General features: G+C 44.3%; 1 protein-coding gene across 2 annotated transcripts; it reads left to right on the top strand.

The window, feature by feature from the left end:
* Positions 1 to 234: 234 nt before the first annotated feature.
* On the top strand, positions 235 to 22736 carry LOC113128946 (cortexin-1-like). 2 transcript variants are annotated; one of them, XM_026304567.1, is made up of 3 exons: positions 235 to 266; positions 365 to 460; positions 20357 to 22736. In XM_026304567.1, exon 3 carries the CDS (start codon positions 21356 to 21358, stop codon positions 21734 to 21736), a length of 381 nt encoding a protein of 126 aa, XP_026160352.1. In that variant the 5' UTR covers positions 235 to 266; positions 365 to 460; positions 20357 to 21355; the 3' UTR covers positions 21737 to 22736. The 2 variants fall into 2 exon arrangements, with proteins under 2 accessions (XP_026160352.1, XP_026160353.1); XM_026304568.1 differs by lacking the exons at positions 235 to 266; positions 365 to 460 and adding an exon at positions 9936 to 10172 and having other exon boundaries at positions 20357 to 20689; positions 21314 to 22736.
* Positions 22737 to 22916: the final 180 nt, after the last annotated feature.

Here is a 22916-nt window from a genome sequence, read left to right as displayed (position 1 = left end):
TAGCCTCTGTAGGAAGAATTTCAGTAGCTGTAAATACAGACTGCTCTCTTAGGCAGAGGCACATAGCTTCAAACGTTGTCTGGAGAAGCGTCAAACATGGCCATTAACTTCTGGCCCATACAGTACGGACAAGACGCAGGGCAGAATAAATTTATGGCTCTTCTCCAAACACGGAGAATGAGCCTCCAGCAAACCAGCGTATATCATATGATTCAGATTAACATGTGAGGTAACAAGGGACAACGAGTGGAGAAGAGGAGCAAAAGGTCTGTTGCAAGTTCAACCTAATAAAATGACTCATTTTTAGTGAGTGTACCATGACTCATACGTGTTTTCTTTTATACCTGCTCTTTTTTATTAACAGGCGCTGTGACAGATCGCCTCACCTCCAGTGACAGCTGATCTATAGGTGTAAATTAGAAGGGGGCTGAGGCCAAAGGACAGCTGGTCTGGACTGAAGGTACTGCTCTGTAGTCTACTTGCCCTCACATGCTCTCCTCAGCCTATCAATAACGGCCGATGATGATGATGGAAGCCCGTTTAGATTAACTTTCCACGCCGTTACCACGTCCTATCAGTCATGGAGGCCAGCAGGCTCGGGAAACAGATGTTAGCTTGTCAAAGGCTGGCATTAGCATAGGGGAAATTACAGACTGCTGATCGTTAAAAAAGAGGATCTTCTAGCTGTCCCCTGAGAAATTAGAGGTCAATCCAGGGCACGGAGCCCTAATCAATGGGAGTTAAGGTAGGAGTTATAGGTAGTGGCCATTATTTTGTATGTGTCTTCTCTTTCACTGTCTGACTGTGGGTGTGTAAAGCCGCACACTATGGTTGGTTTGGTTTTCTCCCTCCATCAGGATGACGGGTAGATGAGGTTGTGAATAAAGAGTCCCATCCTCTCATCAATAGTTACCAAGGTCAGGGTCAGAAAGACAGATAGGGAAGGTGATTTATTGCTGGAAGCAGAGGTGGAGCGTGAAAGAGGAATATTCCTGTAGAGGAATATTAGAAATCAAATAGAGCAAAATGACACAAGGACAGAAATTCAGCAACACGTGACACGGTAAGCTGAGAAATACAGCAGCTGCAATGCCAAGGTTTGGGTCAGGTGTGCGTTTGCTGTTTCTAGAGAGAAGTCACATGTGGATGATTTTAATTAAGTAACCACATGTGTTCAACATGTCCATCGGTCATTAATCAGTGTCTCCATTAAAGATTAGTTATGGTAGATAATGTGAGGATTTGGGGCTCGGATGACCAGACAAGGTTCAGCCCTGCTGATTAGTTCTGTTTTCATGTGGTTTTCTTTATTGCGTGACTGTTTGTAATTAACTTTAATCACTCGGTTTATTGATTGAAGACTTCTAATTAGCCTGCAGAACCTCGATACATTAATATCCTGTAGGTCACATGTTCCTTAGCTTGTAGTTTTTTTCTTGCAATCCCCTGCCACACATTACGAAAATGTCAGGCTGACATAGTTAATCCACTGCACTGTTCTCATGGGAATCCTCCACAGGCTAATCATGCTTCACAGAATAATTGCAGCCACTGAAAAGAAATGTGTGAGTGGCTTTTGATAATATGAGGTCATTTTCCCCATAGACTCCTACGTCCCAGTGATCCTCCCTACTTTCTGCCAGTTTGAAGGACTCAATGTGGGTCGTATGACTGCTGTATGACTGGGCCAGGCCTGTTTAGTCACATCTGTAAGGAAACCCATGTGATTTCGGATTATGAGGCATCAAAAGAAGAACGGAGAGCTGACACTGACTAAAATATAAGACAATGATATTAGTTTGCTTCTGCTTTGTTTGTTTGTAATTGTAATTGTTAGTTTGTGTTGTTCTATAGCTGTGCAACCTCATGAGGCTGGACTTAGGGCCAGTACGTATGGCCTCCACCATACATCACCAATGCTAACATCTGGATGGTATGGCCCAGTGTTTACCACTTTAGTTAGTGTGCGAACATCTGGATGGTATGGCACAGTCTTTACCTCTTTAGTTAGCGTGCTAGCATCTGGATGGTATGGCCCAAAGTTTACCACTTGTTAGTGTGCTAACATCTGGATGGTATGGCCCAATGTTTATCTCTTTAGTTAGTGTGTTAACACCTGGATGATATGGCCCAAAGTTTACCACTTGTTAGTGTGCTAACATCTGGATGGTATGGCACAATGTTTACCTCTTTAGTTAGCGTGTTAACATCTGGATGGTATGGCACAATGTTTACCTCTTTAGTTAGCGTGTTAACATCTGGATGGTATGGCCCCGGGGTGTTTACCTCTTTAGTTAGCGTGTTAACATCTGGATGGTATGGCCCAGTGTTTACCTCCTTAGTTAGCGTGCTAGCATCTGGATGGTATGGTCCAATGTTTACCACTTTAGTTAGCGTGTGAACATCTGGATGGTATGGCCCAATGTTTACCACTTTAGTTAGCGTGTTAACATCTGGATGGTATGGTCCAATGTTTACCACTTGTTAGTGTGCTAACATCTGGATGGTATGGCACAATGTTTACCTCTTTAGTTAGCGTGTTAACATCTGGATGGTATGGCCCAAAGTTTACCACTTGTTAGTGTGCTAACATCTGGATGGTATGGCACAATGTTTACCTCTTTAGTTAGCGTGTTAACATCTGGATGGTATGGCCCAAAGTTTACCACTTGTTAGTGTGCTAACATCTGGATGGTATGGCACAATGTTTACCTCTTTAGTTAGCGTGTTAACATCTGGATGGTATGGCCCAAAGTTTACCACTTGTTAGTGTGCTAACATCTGGATGGTATGGCCCAATGTTCGCCACTTTTGTTAGTGTGCTAACATCTGGATAGTATGGCCCAGTGTTTACCTCTTTAGTTAGCGTGTTAACATCTGGATGGTATGGCCCAAAGTTTACCACTTGTTAGTGTGCTAACATCTGGATGGTATGGCCCAATGTTCGCCACTTTTGTTAGTGTGCTAACATCTGGATAGTATGGCCCAGTGTTTACCTCTTTAGTTAGCGTGTTAACATCTGGATGGTATGGCCCAAAGTTTACCACTTGTTAGTGTGCTAACATCTGGATGGTATGGCCCAATGTTCGCCACTTTTGTTAGTGTGCTAACATCTGGATAGTATGGCCCAGTGTTTACCTCTTTAGTTAGCGTGTTAACATCTGGATGATATGGCCCAGTGTTTACCACTTTAGTTAGCGTGTTAACATCTGGATGATATGGCCCAGTGTTTACCACTTTAGTTAGCGTGTTAACATCTGGATGGTATGGTCCAATGTTTACCACTTTAGTTAGCGTGTTAACATCTGGATGGTATGGCCCAATGTTTACCACTTTAGTTAGCGTGTTAACATCTGGATGGTATGGCCCAATGTTTACCACTTTAGTTAGCGTGTTAACATCTGGATGATATGGCCCAATGTTTACCACTTTAGTTAGCGTGTTAACATCTGGATGATATGGCCCAATGTTTACCACTTTAGTTAGCGTGCTAACATCTGGATGGTATGGTCCAATGTTTACCACTTGTTAGTGTGCTAACATCTGGATGGTATGGCCCAATGTTTACCACTTTAGTTAGCGTGTTAACATCTGGATGATATGGCCCAATGTTTACCACTTTAGTTAGCGTGTTAACATCTGGATGATATGGCCCAGTGTTTACCACTTTAGTTAGCGTGTTAACATCTGGATGGTATGGCCCAATGTTTACCACTTTAGTTAGCGTGTTAACATCTGGATGATATGGCCCAATGTTTACCACTTTAGTTAGCGTGTTAACATCTGGATGATATGGCCCAGTGTTTACCACTTTAGTTAGCGTGTTAACATCTGGATGGTATGGCCCAGTGTTTACCTCTTTAGTTAGCGTGTTAACATCTGGATGATATGGCCCAATGTTTACCACTTTAGTTAGCGTGTTAACATCTGGATGGTATGGCCCAATGTTTACCACTTTAGTTAGCGTGCTAACATCTGGATGGTGTCACATATTTGTGACTATGTGGTAATAAACAAAAGTATTAGATAAAATAAAAAGACAATGGATTAATTTGTGGCACCACACCAAACTCATTAGTTTTCAACCACCTGGATTTTTGCTTGGATCTGCCCATATTTCAGGTTTTCTTTTTCCTCATTTTCCCACCCTAGCTCCCACTTTGTCCCTCTCTCTCTCACACCTCTCATGTATCCTCCTTTTCTCCTGTCTTAACATCCATCTATCTTTACAAAAAGCGTATCAGGTGACCAGAGAGATGTTTACTGAGGAACAGCTCATGGCTTTATAAAAGTTTTCACACAGAGTCAGAGCAGTCGGGCCTGGAGTGACAGATTGTACCAGGCCTGCCTGGCGGAATAAATAGAGGCATTAGCAGCTTTACAGCTGGCCCATGCTACTGCTGAGGCTTACTGGCCTATGAAATGTGCAGCATGGCAGTGTCCTGGGCTTCGCCACAGTGTGATAAATGGCTTATATTCTTCTGTAAAGCTTATTAAAGTCAGATTGCATGATAGATAGTGGGCAGTAGACATAAGGAAAGGAGGCTAGGTAGATGGGGGAGGGGGTTAAGGAAGGGGATGGGACGGATTTTGATAAAATATGTAAAGGGAGGAAATTAAATCCTAGACAAAAATATCAAAACGCCCTACCGCCCTCGCTCTTCTATATTCCATTTCTAGTCACTGATGAAGACAGCAGAGGCAATTTTGAATTTTTGATGAGTCCCCTTTAGGGGCTCTAGGCCCCAACACAGTGTCTGGTCTTTGTCTGCTTCTTAGCCTCAGCAGAAAAGTTCTTGTGCACATGCTTCACTTCAGATTCAGATTCTACACATGGCCCACAAATCTCTGAATGAATGCATCTCATTCACATCTTTCCCCAGGTCGCCATGCACCATTTGCCCTTTGGTGGACTTAACACCAACAGACCTTCATGTACCAGAGAAATGTTTCTAATCTACTCAAACTACACTGTTTTTATATGGGTTAAACTGGCCTGATACAACATGTTGCTTATTGTTTCTTCCTGTTTCCAGACTATGCTAATCTGACCAGCTGCTGGTTGTAGTGTAATATTGCATTAGTAGATCACAGTGTGCTGTCAATGCTCTAATCTCTTAGCAAGAAAGGAAACAAGCAAAGCTCCTAAAATATCAAAGCTGTGCTGAAAAGGCATGTCTGACATGAATCTCTGTAAAATTGCCTGAACATAAAATGAAGCTAAAACTGATTTTAAAATAAAACTGTGGTTTTAATTTAATAGTCATGTGAAGGACCAGTGGATGAATTAAATTAGCTATTGCATAATTACCATAAACTCTAATCCTTATGCATGTTCAGCTCTCCTCCATTACTCCATTGTTGAAAATGAACATAATTACATGGACATTTCCATTTTCATTAGTTAGCTGTCACAAGCTCAGTCCAGTAATAGGTTTTTCATGGTGCACGAAGCAGAGCAGTACTGGTGGCGATGGGATGCCAAAGCACACGTGCACGTGTCATTTCCTGAACAGATCCCCTTTCTGTTTCTGAGGAATCCTGCTCAGTGGGGATCAAGCAGTTGGCAGGAGGCCCCAGTGAAGAACTCAGTGTACGTGTCTCGAGTTGTACCATCAGAAGAGTCTGATCCTTGGTCATGTCTGTTTATCCCCAGGTAGGGAGACGGTACTGACTTATTCTGACTGAGAAAATACCAGAATATAAAAAAAAGTGTTGAAAAGAGTCATAAGTGTTTGTGTAGCAGCCTGGACCAGCATGTCTTGTATAAGATGCAAATAACAAACTTGAAAGTGATGCATTGCAGCAGCATGGCTGGTTGCCTTTCTGGCAAGGCTTATCGCTCATTTGTTATTAATATATTTATTATTTGTTTCATTAATTTATAGGAAAGATCAATCATTTTAAATGTAACCAGAATTAATCCTCCCGTGATGCTAATCGTGTGCAGAAAATCTGAAACTGTGCATCATCAGTCACCTGGCTCCATCAGACGCTGCTATCAGAACCAAGTGTCCTCTCATTTTAATTTACTTCAGCCCCCCCCTTCTCTCTTCTGCTGCCTCTTGTTCTCTGAGCAGGAAAATTACACCATGAGAAGCAGGACAAAATGATTTTGGCAGCCTGCTCTGACAAACTCCTCCCATCACTGTCTGCTTCAGCGTGATCAGACTTTTACAGCTTTACGCTTAATTTCCAAAGCTGATATCAAACTGTCATCAGTCATTTTGGAGTAATAGACTCAAAGTATCACATGAAGTAGTTAAAACATCTTTCACAGGGGGAACCTGTTTTCTCACTCTGCACAGAGATTGTTTACTACTGTTGAATGGCTATGCATAATTAAAGCTCTTATGAATAAAAGAGCACGCATTTAACCGTGGCACACTCAGGACAGGAAATAAATCCTCAGAAAGCTCTTACCAAGGTCAGAGGTTTCGCTAATGTCTCATTAAAAGCTCATTTTCCCATCATGGATGGACAGGGAGTGACAGCCTCAAGGTATTGATCTACAGTTGTTACACTTAAAAACAATGGAGAAAATCAGTGGACAGCATGTGAATGCAGACACACACACACACACACACAAACAAACACCTTCTCACACTTTATCCGTCTCCAAGCAGCTTCTCTTTAGTGATCTACACATTACAGGCCGTTTAATATTCTATTTTTGTTTAATTACTCTAAAGTGTCTGCCCAGGTAGCTTCAAGGTCTTAGCATTTTCTGTCTGTGTGTCTGTGTGCCTGTGTGTGTGTGTGCCTGGTATTGCTCACATTGTGGGGACATTCACAATATGGTGACGTCACTTTCCTCATGGGGACCAGCTGTGAATCATGAAACGTTCGGGTGATGATCTAAAGTCGGCTTGAGGTTAAGGTAGGGTTGGTCATGTTATGACTGAAGTCAGAGCGAGAGTCCATGTAAGTCAATGTAAAGTCCCCATAAGGAATAGAAACACACAAACAGGTTTGTGTTTGTGTGTGTTCGTGTGGGTGGGTGTGTGAGCGTGCACGGTGCTGGCAGTGAGACAATCCAGGGTGAAGTGAAACTGTGATGAATGTCGCCCCACACTCAGGATTGTAGGGGGAACCATTAAACTCTTTTCACTGATCACTTCCCTTGCAGCCTGAAAGAAATCACCAGGGACTTGCGGCCTCTGCTTTCAGCAGCTCCGACACTAGAGGACACACAGACACACACATTCAGCCGCTTGCCAATATTAGCGAACCATAACCGCACAGGAAATAAAATTATTCTGGCAAACTCCCTGAGTTTGTGGAAAAGTGTAATCAGGCTAATCTTTGGCTCGTTTGTTAAACGTGTCCGTGCATGCTGGGAAAATGTGCTGATCCAGCTCTGTATTCTGATCTGTTCCTTCTGGTTACAGGACAGTGTCGCTGGACTTCATTTAGAAAACGACCTAATCAGCCAAACCCCCACAGTAGAACACACACACACACACACACACACACACACGGACAAACACATCACAGGGGAACTGACATGGCTCTGAAGGTCACCGGCTACAAAACAGCTCCAGAGGTTTTAATGACTTTCACACACCCTGTTCACTTTCAGTCTGAAAACAGAGGCCACTGGTTTTTCTGCATATTATTCTGATAATCCACGAGCTGCTGTTGGGGACGGATTAGTGCCATGTCGGACAGCAGGGTTCAGGGAAGGGGAGAAGATTGTCATGCTTGGCATGAAAAGCCTCCTCAAACATGGTTTATCACCCCAGCTGCTCAGTTTGCTCCTTGTCAAAATGTGTCTCCATATGATGTAATGCCTGGTTGAATTTATACTGTAAATCTAAACATTATTCAGTTGTGCAGGGTTTATTTTGGTGGGACGGTGGGTCTGAATGCTTGAATTGTCAGGAAGTAATTTTCACTCCTGTCAGCCAAAAATGCCAACTCTGAGCCTGTCGACTACATTGACGTATAGTGTGGATTTTACCCTCTAAATTCATGGATATGCTGCTCATTATGTTGTACACAGTGAAACCTCAGTCCAAACGTTGTTTTTTCACACACAAAGTAAAGGGAACTTGAAAAAAGTTCAGTCCACTGCTGCACTTGGATGCCACACTTCTCAACATGTACCCGCCATATTAATCACGACTGGGTATCTAAACCTTTGCTTATTCTCTTGTCGTGTGAACACCTGCTGCTCGACCCTGGAGTCCACCCGTGGTCTCTGGGTCTGGCGTCTCCCTGGGGAGAAGTTGGTATCGTCGCTCCCCATCCCTGCTTAGCTCAGCTGTAGAAGCCTCCTTGGGAGGAACGACACTTAGGGCCAGAGCCTATTATATATAACATATTGTTAATCTGGATAATAACCCGGCTGACTGCTGCCAAAACATAATGCAGAATCAGACAGAGGAACTCTTTGAGACCAATTACAGTATCATGAGCAAACAGCAAAACATGTTTTGGAAAAGTGAATGGCGTCTGGTCGTTGTTGTTTTGGCTCAAAAGGTTAATGAGCTGCGTGTTTGCACGAAGGACAAGAGACAACGATGCTCTTTATGGAAGAGGAGGCACTGCACGCCTCAGGGGCCACTATAATGACACCCCTCAGATCTCATTATCAGGCTTATTGATTGGTCATGGCCACCTGCCCCTCCACCCACACACCCACACACCCACACACACACACAATCAGGACACAAAATGTAAGAAAACAGTAACATGCAAGAGGATTATAGAGGCACAGACAAATTTATATACATATCGTTTTCAAATTAACAAGCCAGGAGAGTCTAGTCAATAAGCCAAGTATGGGCTATGGGCTCTACACACACACACACACACACACACTTGGGAAAATGACACACTCCACATTTGCACACAGGCCCTCCACAGGGGATGAACACACACACACACACACACACACACACACACATTTTAAACTACACGGACATTTTCAGCCCCTAATGTGAAGCTGCCATTTTGTTCCAGGAGAAAATTGCTTTAATTAAAATTAGCACTGTGAAAATAAATGTAGGTCTGACTGTTATCAAAAGGTTGATCTCTCCACCGTGTCAGCCCACACACCCTCATCTTCATGAGATGAACCAGCAGGGAATATGTGGAGCCATTTTTACACTTTATTTATTTATTTGTTAACTGTCCCATCAGTGGATGTTCAGAGTAGAAGCTGAGTCCTGACTTTTAATGGACCTGTGTGCTCTGTGTTTAGGCCACCCGGACTCTGGCTTGGACTGCAGCATGAAATGAAACGACGTCTGGGACTTTTGTGGCTTTAAGCTGATTTTATATGTTTTCACCACTTTGTGTTTAAAACGTGCACGAGCAACATGCACGTCTGTCAACCTGAGGCTGTGAGGAGAGATGCACGTGTGATAACCTGCATAAACAGCAACAGTTATGTTTGGACTGGTGCTTTAATGGAGGAGCTCTGCAGAAAGCAGCAGCAGAGGAGGAGGTGATAAAACAAGCTGCTTCCAAGAGCAAAATGGTTGAAGACAAAGACGGACACACACGGTGGGTTGATGCTGCATCTCTTTATGTCACACATATAAAGTCTCTTTTTATTATTGATGTTGACAAGGTTTCACAGACCTGCCCCAGAGGCATATTTTAGGCTTGCTGGGTTTGGATTTTACTCCAGTCTGGTCTGGATTTAGACACTTAAAGACATAAGGGTTTGCTTATTGTATAAAATAATGTCACCTACATGTCAGATAATGGCACCCCGGGGTTCAGTGGTTTGTCTTTTATACTGCATAGCTGTAAAACTCTCATTGGAAGGTGCTTGTGCTATGACAGACCAATATTTGTTTTTAAAGCCTTTTCCTCCAACCTCACCAAACATTACCAAAACCCCTGCGCAGCCGCTTCCCATCAGGACAGGTGTCACTCGTGTGTTGTGCATGCTTCCATGTCTGTGTGGTGTATGTGTTAGAGCTACCTTTGTGATTGGCTGTGCGCCCTGGGGGAGGCCGGAGTGGGTGGGGAGCTTTAAGAGACTGTGTCTGTTTCCCGTCGTGTCTCCGAGCGAAGCGACGTCCAGCAGCAGCAGCAGCAGCATCGGAGGAGCAGGAGGAGCAGGAGATGCAGGAGGAGCAGGAGACGAGCTGTGCGCATCACAAAGTTTGAGGCTGCGTCTGTCCGGACACAGGGACTGCCTTATTTGGAATCAGGTTGGTGCAGTGTGCTGCAGATATCTGCTAACACTCCTTGCAATGCGATTCTTTCCAAAAAAAAAATCTGCACAATTAAACCTGGACCGGCTTTATGGCAGATGCGATGTGGACTATGACTTGCATGTCTCTCGGCGGCGTCTGCGATTCTGTTGACAAGTTTAAAACTCTGTCGTCGATTATAATTTGCGTCAAACTTCATAAGTTATTTCGACAAAGATGCTCTATTCTTCATCTCACTCCGACAGATCAATATTAGCTGATCACTAAATTTAGAAAAAACAGCAGTGATGTCCCTGTTGGTCTGTAAATGATGGAGATCAGGGCTCGATGAGGAAAAGTGCCGAAAAGTAGCATTTTTACCGAAGTAACACGAACGACAGAAATTGATTGATGGCTGCTTTGACAGCTGCATTGATCTGATCTGATCTGATCTGATCTGATCAACGCATTAGCAACTGTGGGTATAGTCCAGAGAATAACACAACTTTGACTTATTGGAAACCACAAAACCACCACACACTGGACCAATGTGCCATGAAATTACTATGATAATTCCTGTGCAACAAGACCAAGTTCCTTCTCCCCTTTTAGCCCCGAACAAGGCACCTTCAGACAGGTGGACTGAGTTATCATGCTGAGATCAGGTGATTGTTATTTTTCTTTGACCCTCCTCCCATAGGCACAGATCCTTAACAACCAGCAGCATGCAAGTAAATGTCATTTAGAAAAACGACCTTATAATGTGTTATGGGTTTATTTCGCTCCTTCAGGTTTGCAGTTGATACTGAAGGAAGTGTATAAGGACTGTGTTTCCAGTGCATTACTGTCTGTCTGTGGCTGACCCTCATTAGTTCTCCTGCAATCTGATCCACTTCCTGCCCATTCAGATCATTTACCCACAGATCTGAAATCTGTGCCAGGCGTTTGATGCACCACAGCCTTCCTGGTTTCTTCCATCCCTATTGCCTCATGTTACAGTGTCACCTGCTTAATAATTCACTGGGTCCTACAGTGATGAGTAATCTGAGTATTTCTGGGAGCTGGAAGCTGATGGAGGTCGTCGGGCAGAGAACCGAGGTCCGGTGCTCCTCTGCAACCAGCTGGAGCTCAAAGATTAAAATGTAAGGGATACCCAAAGTGAAGAGCCGGTCAGAGCTCTCAGCTTAAATGAAAAATAATAGGAATGCTCAGCCAAGTACGTAGTGTGCACTGTGCTGCTGAAGGCTAAACGTCAACAAGCTACTGTATGCTCTCACTTTATTGAAACAACACTGCAACGGTCTGACCTTTGTTTGATCCCAATTAATGTGACTTGAAATGCCTCGACGAGCCTTTGCAAACTCCCGACTCCATAAAATCAAGCAAACGATGTTTAACCCTGCAGAACTAAACTGAGAGGCTGCATCTTAGGGAGCATTAAACCAAAGCTCTGTGTTAGTTGAAAATATTGAAAATAAAAACTGAAAGACAAACTCTACCTGACTTTATCGACCACTCTCAGTCGGCCAGTCGTGATAAACAGTAAAGCTGACTGGCAGGAAGCTGTCACCGTCATCCTGTAATGACCCGTAATGAGAGAATTAACCACAGACAGTCCCCAGTCAGGACACACTGATTTACATGATGAATCGGGTTCTTCAGCACACAGCTGTCTCACTGCTGGGCCGTGTTACTTGGTGTGATATCTTATATATTCAGTTGTCTCTTGCTCACCAAGGTGCTTGTTTTATTAGACTCTTTAAAAGCAGCTGAGGGAAGATAAATTTACTGAAGGGACTTTGCTGCATTGCTCCGACAGCCGTAGTTTAAATTTCACAGGGTTTTGTTGTGAAGAGGCTCTTCAGTGCAGAACAAACGAGACATCACCTGTACCTTGGGTGGTGCTTCAGCATATTGCCTCTGAAATAATAGCACTGAGCCTGATTCGATTTGGCTTCATATGATGTGGTAACGTAGCACGAAGGGTCGTAAACATCTCATTTGCTGTCCCACATCGAGGACACAGACCCAGCAGGAAGGTGGAGCAGCTTCAGAAAATGACTTGTGCAGCAGAGTCATCACGAGTCGTCAGCCATGACAAGTGAGAGCGAGGCGATCCTCATGTAGAGGTTTGATATCGTGTTGAAAGATCGCTCATCAAATATTCATTAACTGTATAATGCATAGCCCTTTGATAACTGACACGGCTGCAGGATTTACTGTCTCTCTGTTCTGTCTCTGAGCTGAGATGGAACCGAGAGACCCCAGGGCAGTTCTCAGCACCACTATATTAACTCACCTGCAAAGAAGGAAAGAGGTGAGGCCAGTTCCTTTACTGGGACCTGACAGTGCAGATAAGATCCCCTTTCTAGGGTTCGGCCTCACGTCGTCTCTGCCTCCCTGACTGTAAACTCCGACTGATCGAATCAGCTGAACAGAGCACGCTAACTTCAGCTTGGTGATATGTCTTTGTGCTGACTTCTCTTCTGTGTTTAATCTGTGCCGTGGAGTCCAACTGGTGGCTTCTATTGTCGGTGGGGATCAGAGCAGTCAGCAGCCCCCTGCAGAGCAAAGTTATTTCAGCTTCACTGTTTGAATCAGCACTTTGCCAGCGTTGAGTATTTAAAGCTGCTCTTTTCCTAAAAGGTGGAACAGATTTACTGGGAATTGCACCCTGACATTTTATTTTCGCACCCGGGAGGGGGGCGTAGCCTGTCTGTCACCAGTGCTGTTTCTGCATGGCTGAGTAAAAAGCATTGTTTTACATCCTGTTCACGGTGGCTGTGATGCCTCAGGTCATTTTTCTCTGATCATCTACAACAAAGTTTCAGACTCATTTAATGCTGACTCTCAGCTCTGCCACCTTGGTTTTGAGCAAGTGTTGTGTGGGCAGGGCATGTAATATATATGGCCTTCATCGTGGGCCGGTTGACTGGCTGGCACAGACTCTGTTCTGTCCCGGTGGACTTGACAGAGTGACTGCCTGATGGAAGGAAAGTGCTGTCTTCTGACTTTAAGAGTGCTGACATCTCCATATTGCCTCACCCCACACACAGCACACCCACCCCAAATCTCATCTCTCTTTTTCTTTCTTTCGCCTCCCTGATTTTTTTCTCTTCCTGTTAAATCCAGATGTATCTGATTGATGCGGCTGGACCCGCTGTGCTCCCTGGATAGCTACGGACCTCTGCTCTGTCTGAGTGCAGGCGTGAATCATAAGGATTACTATTCTGCTCTCCACCTTTCTTCCCTGCTTCTTTTCTTTCTCTCGCTCCTGCTTTCCCTCCTGCTCATTCTCATTCATCGCCTTTCTAATCTTTTCTCTGACATCCTCTCAGCTCACCACTGGGTTTTTCCTCGTGCTGCGTTGCACCGTTAGCTGTCGCAACCGTTTCCTTGAGAGCAGCAGGGGGTCTTTCAAGGTGAACTATTAGGTTCGATTGGATATGTCAGCTGTCTTCACGCTCACTTGCACCCTCTTTCTGTCACTGCTTCTGCATTTTCTCTGAATTAATGCAGAATAATCTTTTCCTTGACAATATCCCTGCTCTCCTTTATCACCGTCTCTTCTTAAACACTACTGTACTCACCTGTCCACATATCATCCTGCTCCCTGCTGACCTGCCACCAGTTGTGGACTGGTCTTTCTTCGTCCTCATATTTCATGCCTGTGATTTGTGAGTTAAATATAGGATGGAGGTCGACATGACTGGGCTGACGTTTATTCATCCTGACTGGTGGGACAGAGGGGAGTTTTGGAGAAGGCAGGAGGGTAAAGGGGAGATGATTTCTAAAAGTGAGTGTTGCGAGGAATTGATGGAAATGATGGTGTGACAGAACTGATTAAGGTGGTGGTGGTGGTGGTGGCGGCATTACGAAGGTGGTTTCTTCCCGCCTGTCAACATGCCAGCATCGGTGAGGCAGATGCCTGGAAGTGACAAATGAATTTCAGGACTCTTGCCTTTGAGTCAGGCCCTAAGGGCTTCGTAATAGAGGAAATCACATTTCGAGCTTGATAGTCATGACTGGGTGAAATAGGTTTGCACAGTAAGTGTGTGCATTTAGTCATTTTTATTGTTTTTTTTTATAGCTGTTAATATTTTCTTTGACATATCTGCATTATTAAACAGGGCACAACAGACCCAGAGAGTAGTAGGCGTCATATTATTCATACTTTGAGACCTGGAAAAGAAAGATTTTTTTAAGTGCATAAATTTTAACGCAACATATTTGTTTTATTTCTCCAGCGAGAATCTTTTTGCGGGTCTTGAGCATATTTTGTTTTTATCAAAATGACTCAAGCATGCAGGAAAATGAGGAACTATTGTTATATATGTGTCAACACTAAGCAGACTGTGCACTGTACAGAATTCACATATACATAAAATGTAAATGATTACATTACAATCCAGTGTTGATTCCAGGAGTCATGCATTCACACACACTGAACTATCAATGAAAATACAATGGGAGTAAAATGTCTAATGGATCATTGGAAACACAACATGGTGGGGGTGGGAGCCAAAGACAGGAAGCTGTGAGACACATCTTAGGATTAAGGATTCACCACATTATGAGTCAGGGATCTGCACTTTAGTCTGTTGGGACACTCATCAATACACACTATAACCAATCACAAGATGCATGTGGGGCTTATGTCAGTACATCTTTCTATTTATGTGTCTCTGTAGGTGTTCTGCTTGCCAGCAAATTAGTTCTGTGTCCATACATTGTATTGCACTATTCACCCAGTAAATCACAAAGCTTTTACAGCTTTTAATAGCCCCGATCAGCAGAACTATGTCCCCATTCATCCACAGGGATACAGGCTCGACTCCCTCTGAGCATCGGGCGCTCCGACCGTCAGGGAGACTGACACAAGCAACCAGAAGAGAGGACAAACTAAAGCGGGGGGCTAAACAGAGGGGAGCAGCCCAACAGGCCTCCGGGCTGTCCGGTGATCTGGCTTTTAATTTTTTCCCAGAAACGTGCAGTCCTGCAGACGACCCTGTCAGGCTTCCAGCCCTAAATCAGAGCTTGTGTTTAGGTAGAACAGAAAGCTTGTCTTGTACAAAATGAATGCTGATCTGGAATCTGGAATACTTTGAATGTTGGTGCCGGAGTGACCTTGAAGAACCCTAAATATGCTGATAGAGAAAATAGACTGCATGTTCATCTGGGCTGGTGATAAAATGATAGATTGTAGGCAGCTTCAAAGATGGAATTGCTTAGCTGAGAATCACAAAGGGCTTGTTTTTCCCCCTTTGCTCCTTCGTCTGTGTACAACTCCATTTGTCTTTCCCTCCATATTGCCATCCCTTGTTCATTTCTCCTGGTTCACTACATTATAAGCTCTGAGGGCTGATGTGAACCCTTTCTTATAGCAGCGAGCTAATTTTTCTCTTTAGGGACACCTGACAGTGGGATCCATACTTCAAACTGATGAAGAGTGACCAGTGGGAAAGTATGCATGTTGATGACCATGGGCAGGTTCCTGAAGAGTGCACCAGTGTAAAGTGTATTGCTCTCTCTGTTGTGGTGCTGTACCTTTTTGTTTTAAAAGGTACAGCAGTCTTCAGTGATTTCTACTCACAGCACTGCCTGCTCATTTGCATGAGTAGTTAGTAAAAGAACAGGGTGCTCTCTCTCTCTCTCTCTCTCTCCCTCTCTCTCTTGATGTGTCTTTATATCTGTCTCTCACAGACAAATACAAACCTTTTAGTACACATCTGAGTGTGTATGCAGAGGCGAATGGCTGACTGCGTTTGAGCAGCAGAATATTTAATTGCCCAACTTTATCACCATTACTGTAGCTACTGACTGTCTGCCAACCTAATTATGATGGGGGCTATCCGAGGAGCTGGCTGGTCGTGAGCTGAGCTGCTAGCCAAGTGTAAAGAGAAACAGCTCCACAGATGCTTTGTCTCTCTCAGGTGCTAAAAATACCTGGAAGGCGACGATGTTTTGGTCTGTAAATTTGAGTGTGCTTGTGTACATGTGTGTATGTGCGAGTGTGTCCCTCAGAGGCTAGCAGAGGACGTGTGAACTGCAGCTTCAGCTGCGGTGCCGGTGCTGAAGTTGGATCAGGTTTGTGTTTGGAGAATGTTTGTTGTGCACAGCTCAAGGTGACCTGGTGCCTATTGTCCTGGTGAAAGACACACAACAGGTGTCATTTCCCTGAGGTGATGAATGAGCCCAGACAACTACCCACCACTCTCCACAAAAAGAAAATCGAACATATCAATAAGACTTGATGTATGGTATCAATACATTCTCTCAGGGGCCTCCTGCTGTTTGACCTTATATATGTGTGTGTGTGTGTGTGTGTGTGTGTGTGTGTGCGCAGCCTATGTGTCCTCTGAATGCTGCATGTCTGTTTTGTCAATGCTATTACTTTTATAGTGCTGTGAAAGGGGGATAACCACCAGGGCGGTGGCTCTCACGTAGCCCCCCATTCCCTTTTCTTCAGGTCCACTTTATCTTTATAAACAGCAAATTGGAAACAGTTAATTCAGTCCCCAGCAGGCTGTGGCTGAGCCTGGCAACGTTTACCTTCGCTCTTCCTTTCTTTGGCTCTTGCCACTTGATCTCCCTCCCTTTTCTCCTTTTCTCCTGGTTTCTAAAGTCCAATTATTTTTAGGGAGTGGCTTTACTTCGGGCATAAGCAATGACAACCCAGGCCTTGGCTGACTGTCTGCAGGCTTGATGTGAGAGGACAGTGGTGGTTTGTGATCCACTTCCACAGTTTTCACACCCTAACAAAGGAAAACATGATCTTTTTAACAAGATCATGTTTTCCTTTGAAAACTGTGGAAGTGGTTGTAGTGGTGGTGCATAAGAGAGAGAGGAACAAGAGCAGGCCGACAACCAGCAAAGCAAATAATGGCTGTTGCAAAGACAATTTCACATTTTGTGGTGGGAGCCCCATAAGAAAGTTTATTCTGCAGCTTCCTGCTTAGTTTTTATTAGCAATGTCTAAACATGAAATGTGGCTTACAATCACTGTGAAATGGCCATAAACAGGTATAAGCATTTATTAAAGCGTCCATTAGTGACCAAACGTTAAAACACAGTCTTAATGATAATCTCTGTCTTCATAGATGTTGTGATTCAGTAATATATGAATCTGTAAGTGTTTATATGCTGCTTATCATTTTATTTGAGTTTGAGTCATCGCTCTGTGAGGACGTGACGACAGGGGGACTGAGTGTGTGTGAGCGGTTTGTTTCAGCACATCTAGGTTTCCATATGAGGAGCCAGTGTGTATGTTTGTGTGTGTTTATGAATGTGAATGAGTTACTGCTGGTGCACTTCAGTGTGTGTGTGTGTGTGTGTGTGTGTTTATGCATGTGTGAGAGAGCCGTCCATTTAAGGCCTATATGATGAAGACTGATGAGGCTCCGCTTCACTGCCCTTTATCTCAGGGGTCTCGTTGGTGCTACGGGGAAGTGTCCTGGAGGAGAAATAGAGTGGCCAAGAAATAAGGCGAGTCGAGCGAGACGATGCTCATGGACGACAGCATGTGCATGTTTGTGTGTGTGTGTGTGTGTGTGTGTGTGTGTGTGTGTGTGTGTGTGTATGAGGCTGATGGAGGGTGATGTTGAGAGCAAGACTTAACGAGGAGGAAAATAAGCTGAGCAATCTCTGTCTGTCCTCCCTTTACCTGCCAATGACTTATTCACGCACACACATATAGATATATATATACACACACACACACACACACACAATCAACCATTCTGCATACAATATGTTCTATACTCATGGCTTTTAATTGCTACAGTCTGTTGCTTAAATAAAACCAATAGTATACAATGATAAATTTCACTATTTACAGAGAGAACAAATACTTTTCCTCGCTCTTCATCTTCAAGCCCGTTCCCTCTCTCCCTCATTCTATTTGTCATCGTCTCTGTCAGCGCTGAGTTAGTTTAGTGAGAGATAATGGCGAAGCTGCCACTAAATAATTACAGGCTCAGATGATGTTTGGACCTTTTAGCTGCTACTCCCACGTTCAAAATGATCTTAGTGTGTGGGTTTTGTCAGCAATGTCCTGTTTTCTGTGATTACGCTCCCACTTGTGTTTCAAGTGTGTGTGTTTGAATACCTGCTTATGTTTTAATGCCACTGTGTGTGTGTGTGTGTGTGTGTGTGTGTGTGTGTGTGTGTGTGTGTGTGTGTGTGTGTGTGTGTGTGTGTATGTGTGCGTGTGAGTGGGTAGTCTCACAGTAGGATTACACAACCTGACACTGTTATAGGTAGAGGTGACTGTTGGAGTCAGTATTTTTTAATACAGATTAAAAAGTGTGTCCATGTGTGAAAGCACTAAAAGCATCAATGAAACATCAATGGTTGGCCCAGTGCACCAACCACTGCTGCACTGGGCCGCCGGGGATCAGACATCTCCTGATCTACTTTTAAAGGCCAAACAATGGAGATTTCACTTGATAACTGTTTGGCTCTGCTCTGACTGATTGGCTGCTCCCTCACTCCACGATTATTTTCACAGCATATGTTTGGGCAATAGAAATAATATCATTCTTATTGGCTCCCAGTAAGACACAGCAAGACATTGTGTAATGAAATGTATGCACTGTCCAATAAACATAGACATACCAAGGAATGAAAACTAGTAGTGTACTGCTGAGGATATCAAGATGCTGAGGCCAGTGCACTGAACTTCACGGTGAGATTTCCAAGGTCAGCTTTACAAAGGCTGGTCTTATTTTAAACAAACCTCACGACAGCTCGGCAGACAGGAGATCATTCTGCTGCCGGTGCTGTCAGAACGGTAAGACCATAAAGGAGCAGTGATACAGCAGCAGTTACCCGAGGAAGCCGGAGAATAAGATTATAATCTTTAAGGTCTCACAGCAGTTTTGTTGCTGGTCTGCAGCTGCAGATGTGTGACACTGTGACAGTTCTGATAGTGTCCTTGGAAACTGTTTCAAGGTTTTCTGATCTATTTTTAGGTTTTGCAACTCATATCACTCAGAGGCAGTGACGAGCTGGAACGGCTTTAATGCACGCGCGCACACACACACACACACACACACACAGCAGGCGTCTATGTACATGTGTAGAAGTGCACACTTATTCACGGTGCGTCATCCTGCTGAGTCCGGTGCACCGAGCTCCCTGGAGACTGATGAAGTAGCAGATAGAAAAGCTCTGAAGTGAACACAACACAAAGCGACACAGAGTGTGTGGAAAAGGCATTTTGTCGTGGTCATGCAGAGGAGAGTCAGTCCAGTTAGTGCCAGCAAACGTCTCCTCTCTCCTCTGTGCCTGGTCACTACAGAAACTTCTGCTCTATCCCTCCATCCTTCCCTCCTCTGGCAGTCTCCACCTCTTTTCGTCCTGCAGTTTCTTTATAGAACAAAAAACTGTGAACTTGTTTCATCTTTGCACCTCAATTTATTTTCTCTCCTTATACATTAACTAAACAACTAACAGCACTTGGTATTAATAACTCTTTCTGTTTTAGCCTTTTCTCTTTCTCCCTGTGTTGTTAACATCTGCATCTGCTTGTCTTAAGTACCCCCCCAACACACACACACACACACACACACACACACGAGGCTTTCCACAGCTCTCCCTATCACATTTGTTTAAGTAAATGGCTCGGTCCCCGCTCTAATCAGACGGCCGAGCAGGTAAAAATGGTTTGTGTATAATGTTTCCTCCATCATTGAAATGTGATTTTCGATTATTAATGAGGCTCCACAACATTTTGTCTTTCCCCTGATCATGTGAGCGAATGAAGGAAGAGGGTCAACAAGTGAACAAATGGCCTGAGCGAGCAGGGCACTGACAGATGAGGGTGATGTAATGCAGTATCAGTGTTTATAATCATGTGTTCATTACCGCTAATGTAGCTGTAATGACATCATAATCAGCTTACTAATTGAGTGTCATTACAGGGGATGCTGGGGCTGTGTTCTTCCCACAGATGGCTAATGTCACTGTCACTGTTACTTATTGGGTAGAGGGTCATAATAATCACATTGTGTGATGAAACGGGGAAGGAATGACTTAATCTTCTCCTTATGCTCCACATTACAAACAGTCAGTCCTAATGGAAAAGCTGTGCAATGTGTACTGATGTTGCCCAGATGAAATGTCCTCGTTACAGGTTTATTAGTGGGATTTCTGAGCCGCTCTCCCCAGGCTTTTCTAACCAGGTGCCTCTTCACTTGCAGGTGGTGAGTTAGAAGCAGCTGCAAGTGAGTCTTCACCTCAACCAGGAGCATCTGAGGACAATAAGTCAGTTAACATCCCTCCTGCTGAATGAAGACTGTTGGCAGACGCCCACAAACAGGTTCTTTGTGAACTAGACTGACGATCAAACTGGATGAAGCCACTTCTCATTTGTGCCTGTGACTTGTGTGTTTCTCCACTTGTCAAGAGAGATCATCCCAACGGGAAAGAGTGAAGGGACTTATCTGAACACTTGACAGTGCTGACCCACTTATCACGCTTCAACTAGCCCAGCAGAAGAAAAACTTTCCATTTCGGAGGCAACGCCAGCAAAGGTGATGTACTGTTTTATACTGAGGACAAACGATCCACTGACCTCCTGATCTAATTAGCCACCAAACGCCCAGAAGCAGCTACACTGACCTTGACTGTGACCAGACACATGTTGGTGTGTTTGTAAGAGAAAGAGGCGGAGTCACGTCCCGTCTGTTCCGAGGGAAAGTCAGAATGAGATCTGATGTGTCCTTGATAAACACTAAAAAAATACTGCCTGAGGGTCGACCACTGAAATAAGAAAGGCAGAGAACGCCGTTAGACTGTCTGCTTGGTTCCTCAAAATGTGTGACGCTGAAAACTAGTCCATGTTAATTGGAAAGTAAGTGTGTGTGTGTGTGTGTGTGTGTGTGTGTGTGTGTGTGTCTGTCACACTGTCAGAGCAGATTAGGGCCAGGCCTCACAGCCACGTCATTTTGACAACCCTACATTTGACCTGTGGTGATTCAAATACACATAATCTGAGACAAATATATCGCTGCTGTTTGAACTGGAGGCCGTTGTGCGGTTTTCTCACTTGTTACCCACTAACTTAAGTTACCTGACTTGTTTATGCCACATGGCCTTCACCCAACAGACAGAGTGTACAGCATAAAACCTGTAAACTGCATTTCTTTTTTCTTTAGCACCCAGTCTCTAGTTTGGCCAGTCTCTCTGCGCTGTCCCTCATGAACACCTTCCCGTCCTTCTCCGCTCCTCCTCCCAACACACCAACCATCCAGTCAGTGTGTAAGCCCTGTCTTCGGGCCCCGTGGAGGATGAACGATGTTCCCACACTTGACTACGAGTTGCTGCTGTCCCCGGCCAGCTCCTCTCTCCCTGGCAGCCCTGGCGGTGGCAGCAGCAGCCCCCCTTTAGCCTTGGTTGGGGTAGACACTGAGCAGCGCACCGCCTTGGCCTTTGTAGGCCTTCTCATGCTTTTCCTGGTCTTCCTGCTGGTCAGGTGCTTCAGGATCCTGCTGGACCCCTACAGCCGAATGCCCGCATCGTCCTGGACTGACCACAAGGAGGGGCTGGAGAGGGGTCAGTTTGATTATGCACTGGTGTAGGGTGACGTGTGGTGAGGGTGTCAAAAGGGGAACATTTAATTGCACACTGACAGGATCTCTTACAGTATGTACAGTATTGTGAATGCACTCTGGGACGGGGTTTACCTGGTGTTGGACTCTACCTGGTTTATATCACAAAATAGTGTAAATATGAAGCTGCAGGACCCTGTGTAACCGTAACTGATCCGGTTCAACAAGAGGCCCTGCACCCGGCAACTCAAAGCACGATGTTTGACCATGAAGGACAGAAATAATGAGCTGCACAGCTGCCTTAACCTGACCTACTGTACCAGGCTAACATGCCTCCACACCACATCCTCACTTTAGGGCTAGGTTTCCCAAATCTGACTGCGTTTCACGCCACCTTGACTCGCGACATAGTTTAGAAGTTCAACGCTACATTTTTGACACAGGCAGAAATTAAACAAAGGAGTTTACACTTAAGCAGTCGCCCCTTTAAAAAAAAAAAAAACAACAAGGTCCATCACAGAAGTGATCTAAGTGTTGAGTGCTGATCAAGAAGGAGAAATCTGCAAATCAGTTGCTTTGATTTGGGACACAGATCCATGAGCAGCACTGCAGATCCAGATGCTTTTTAAGGCCCAATAGTTTATGTCTCCATTAAATCATGTCTGTGTATGTTTTGTGTGCTACCGTGTCTATAACTGAGAAGCCATATTGAAACTATATAATCTCTTATTACTGCAAGTAGAGTTTATGTTCACTGGTTGTGTCCTCTGCTTTAGTCGGCCTGCCAAGTGTGGTGATGACGCAAACAGCAACCTTTAGGCAGGAGAAAGCTTTATTTTTCTATTCTTGACTCAACTTTTGGAGTCTCCTTTTTGCTATCTCTCTGCCCTCGTCCTCTTCCTGTATTGATCTTTAGACTGTGGATTTTAAGGTAGTCATGCAGCCACGTCCTAGAAGGAGGCAAAGCAGGTTGCTTTGCTTTTTTGTGCTTTGTAATTACATATTTTTCTGACTCTGCTTGTTTTTGATACACTGTGTTGAATCAGTGAGAATAACAAATTAATTCCTCTTCAATTACTCTTCTCTAATTCCCACTGATATCTGGACTGTGTGGAGGTTCCACATTGTCCGTGTTGGAAGTTAAATAAAGTGATTCCTACTTGTCATCATGTGTCTTGTGTTTATTAGCTATGGGCATTTAACACACAAG

Source organism: Mastacembelus armatus, chromosome 4, assembly GCF_900324485.2.
Source record: "Mastacembelus armatus chromosome 4, fMasArm1.2, whole genome shotgun sequence".
Taxonomy (NCBI): Eukaryota; Metazoa; Chordata; class Actinopteri; order Synbranchiformes; family Mastacembelidae; genus Mastacembelus; species Mastacembelus armatus.
Note: the sequence above shows the minus strand (reverse complement) of the source record. Positions and strands in the feature narration are given on the sequence as shown.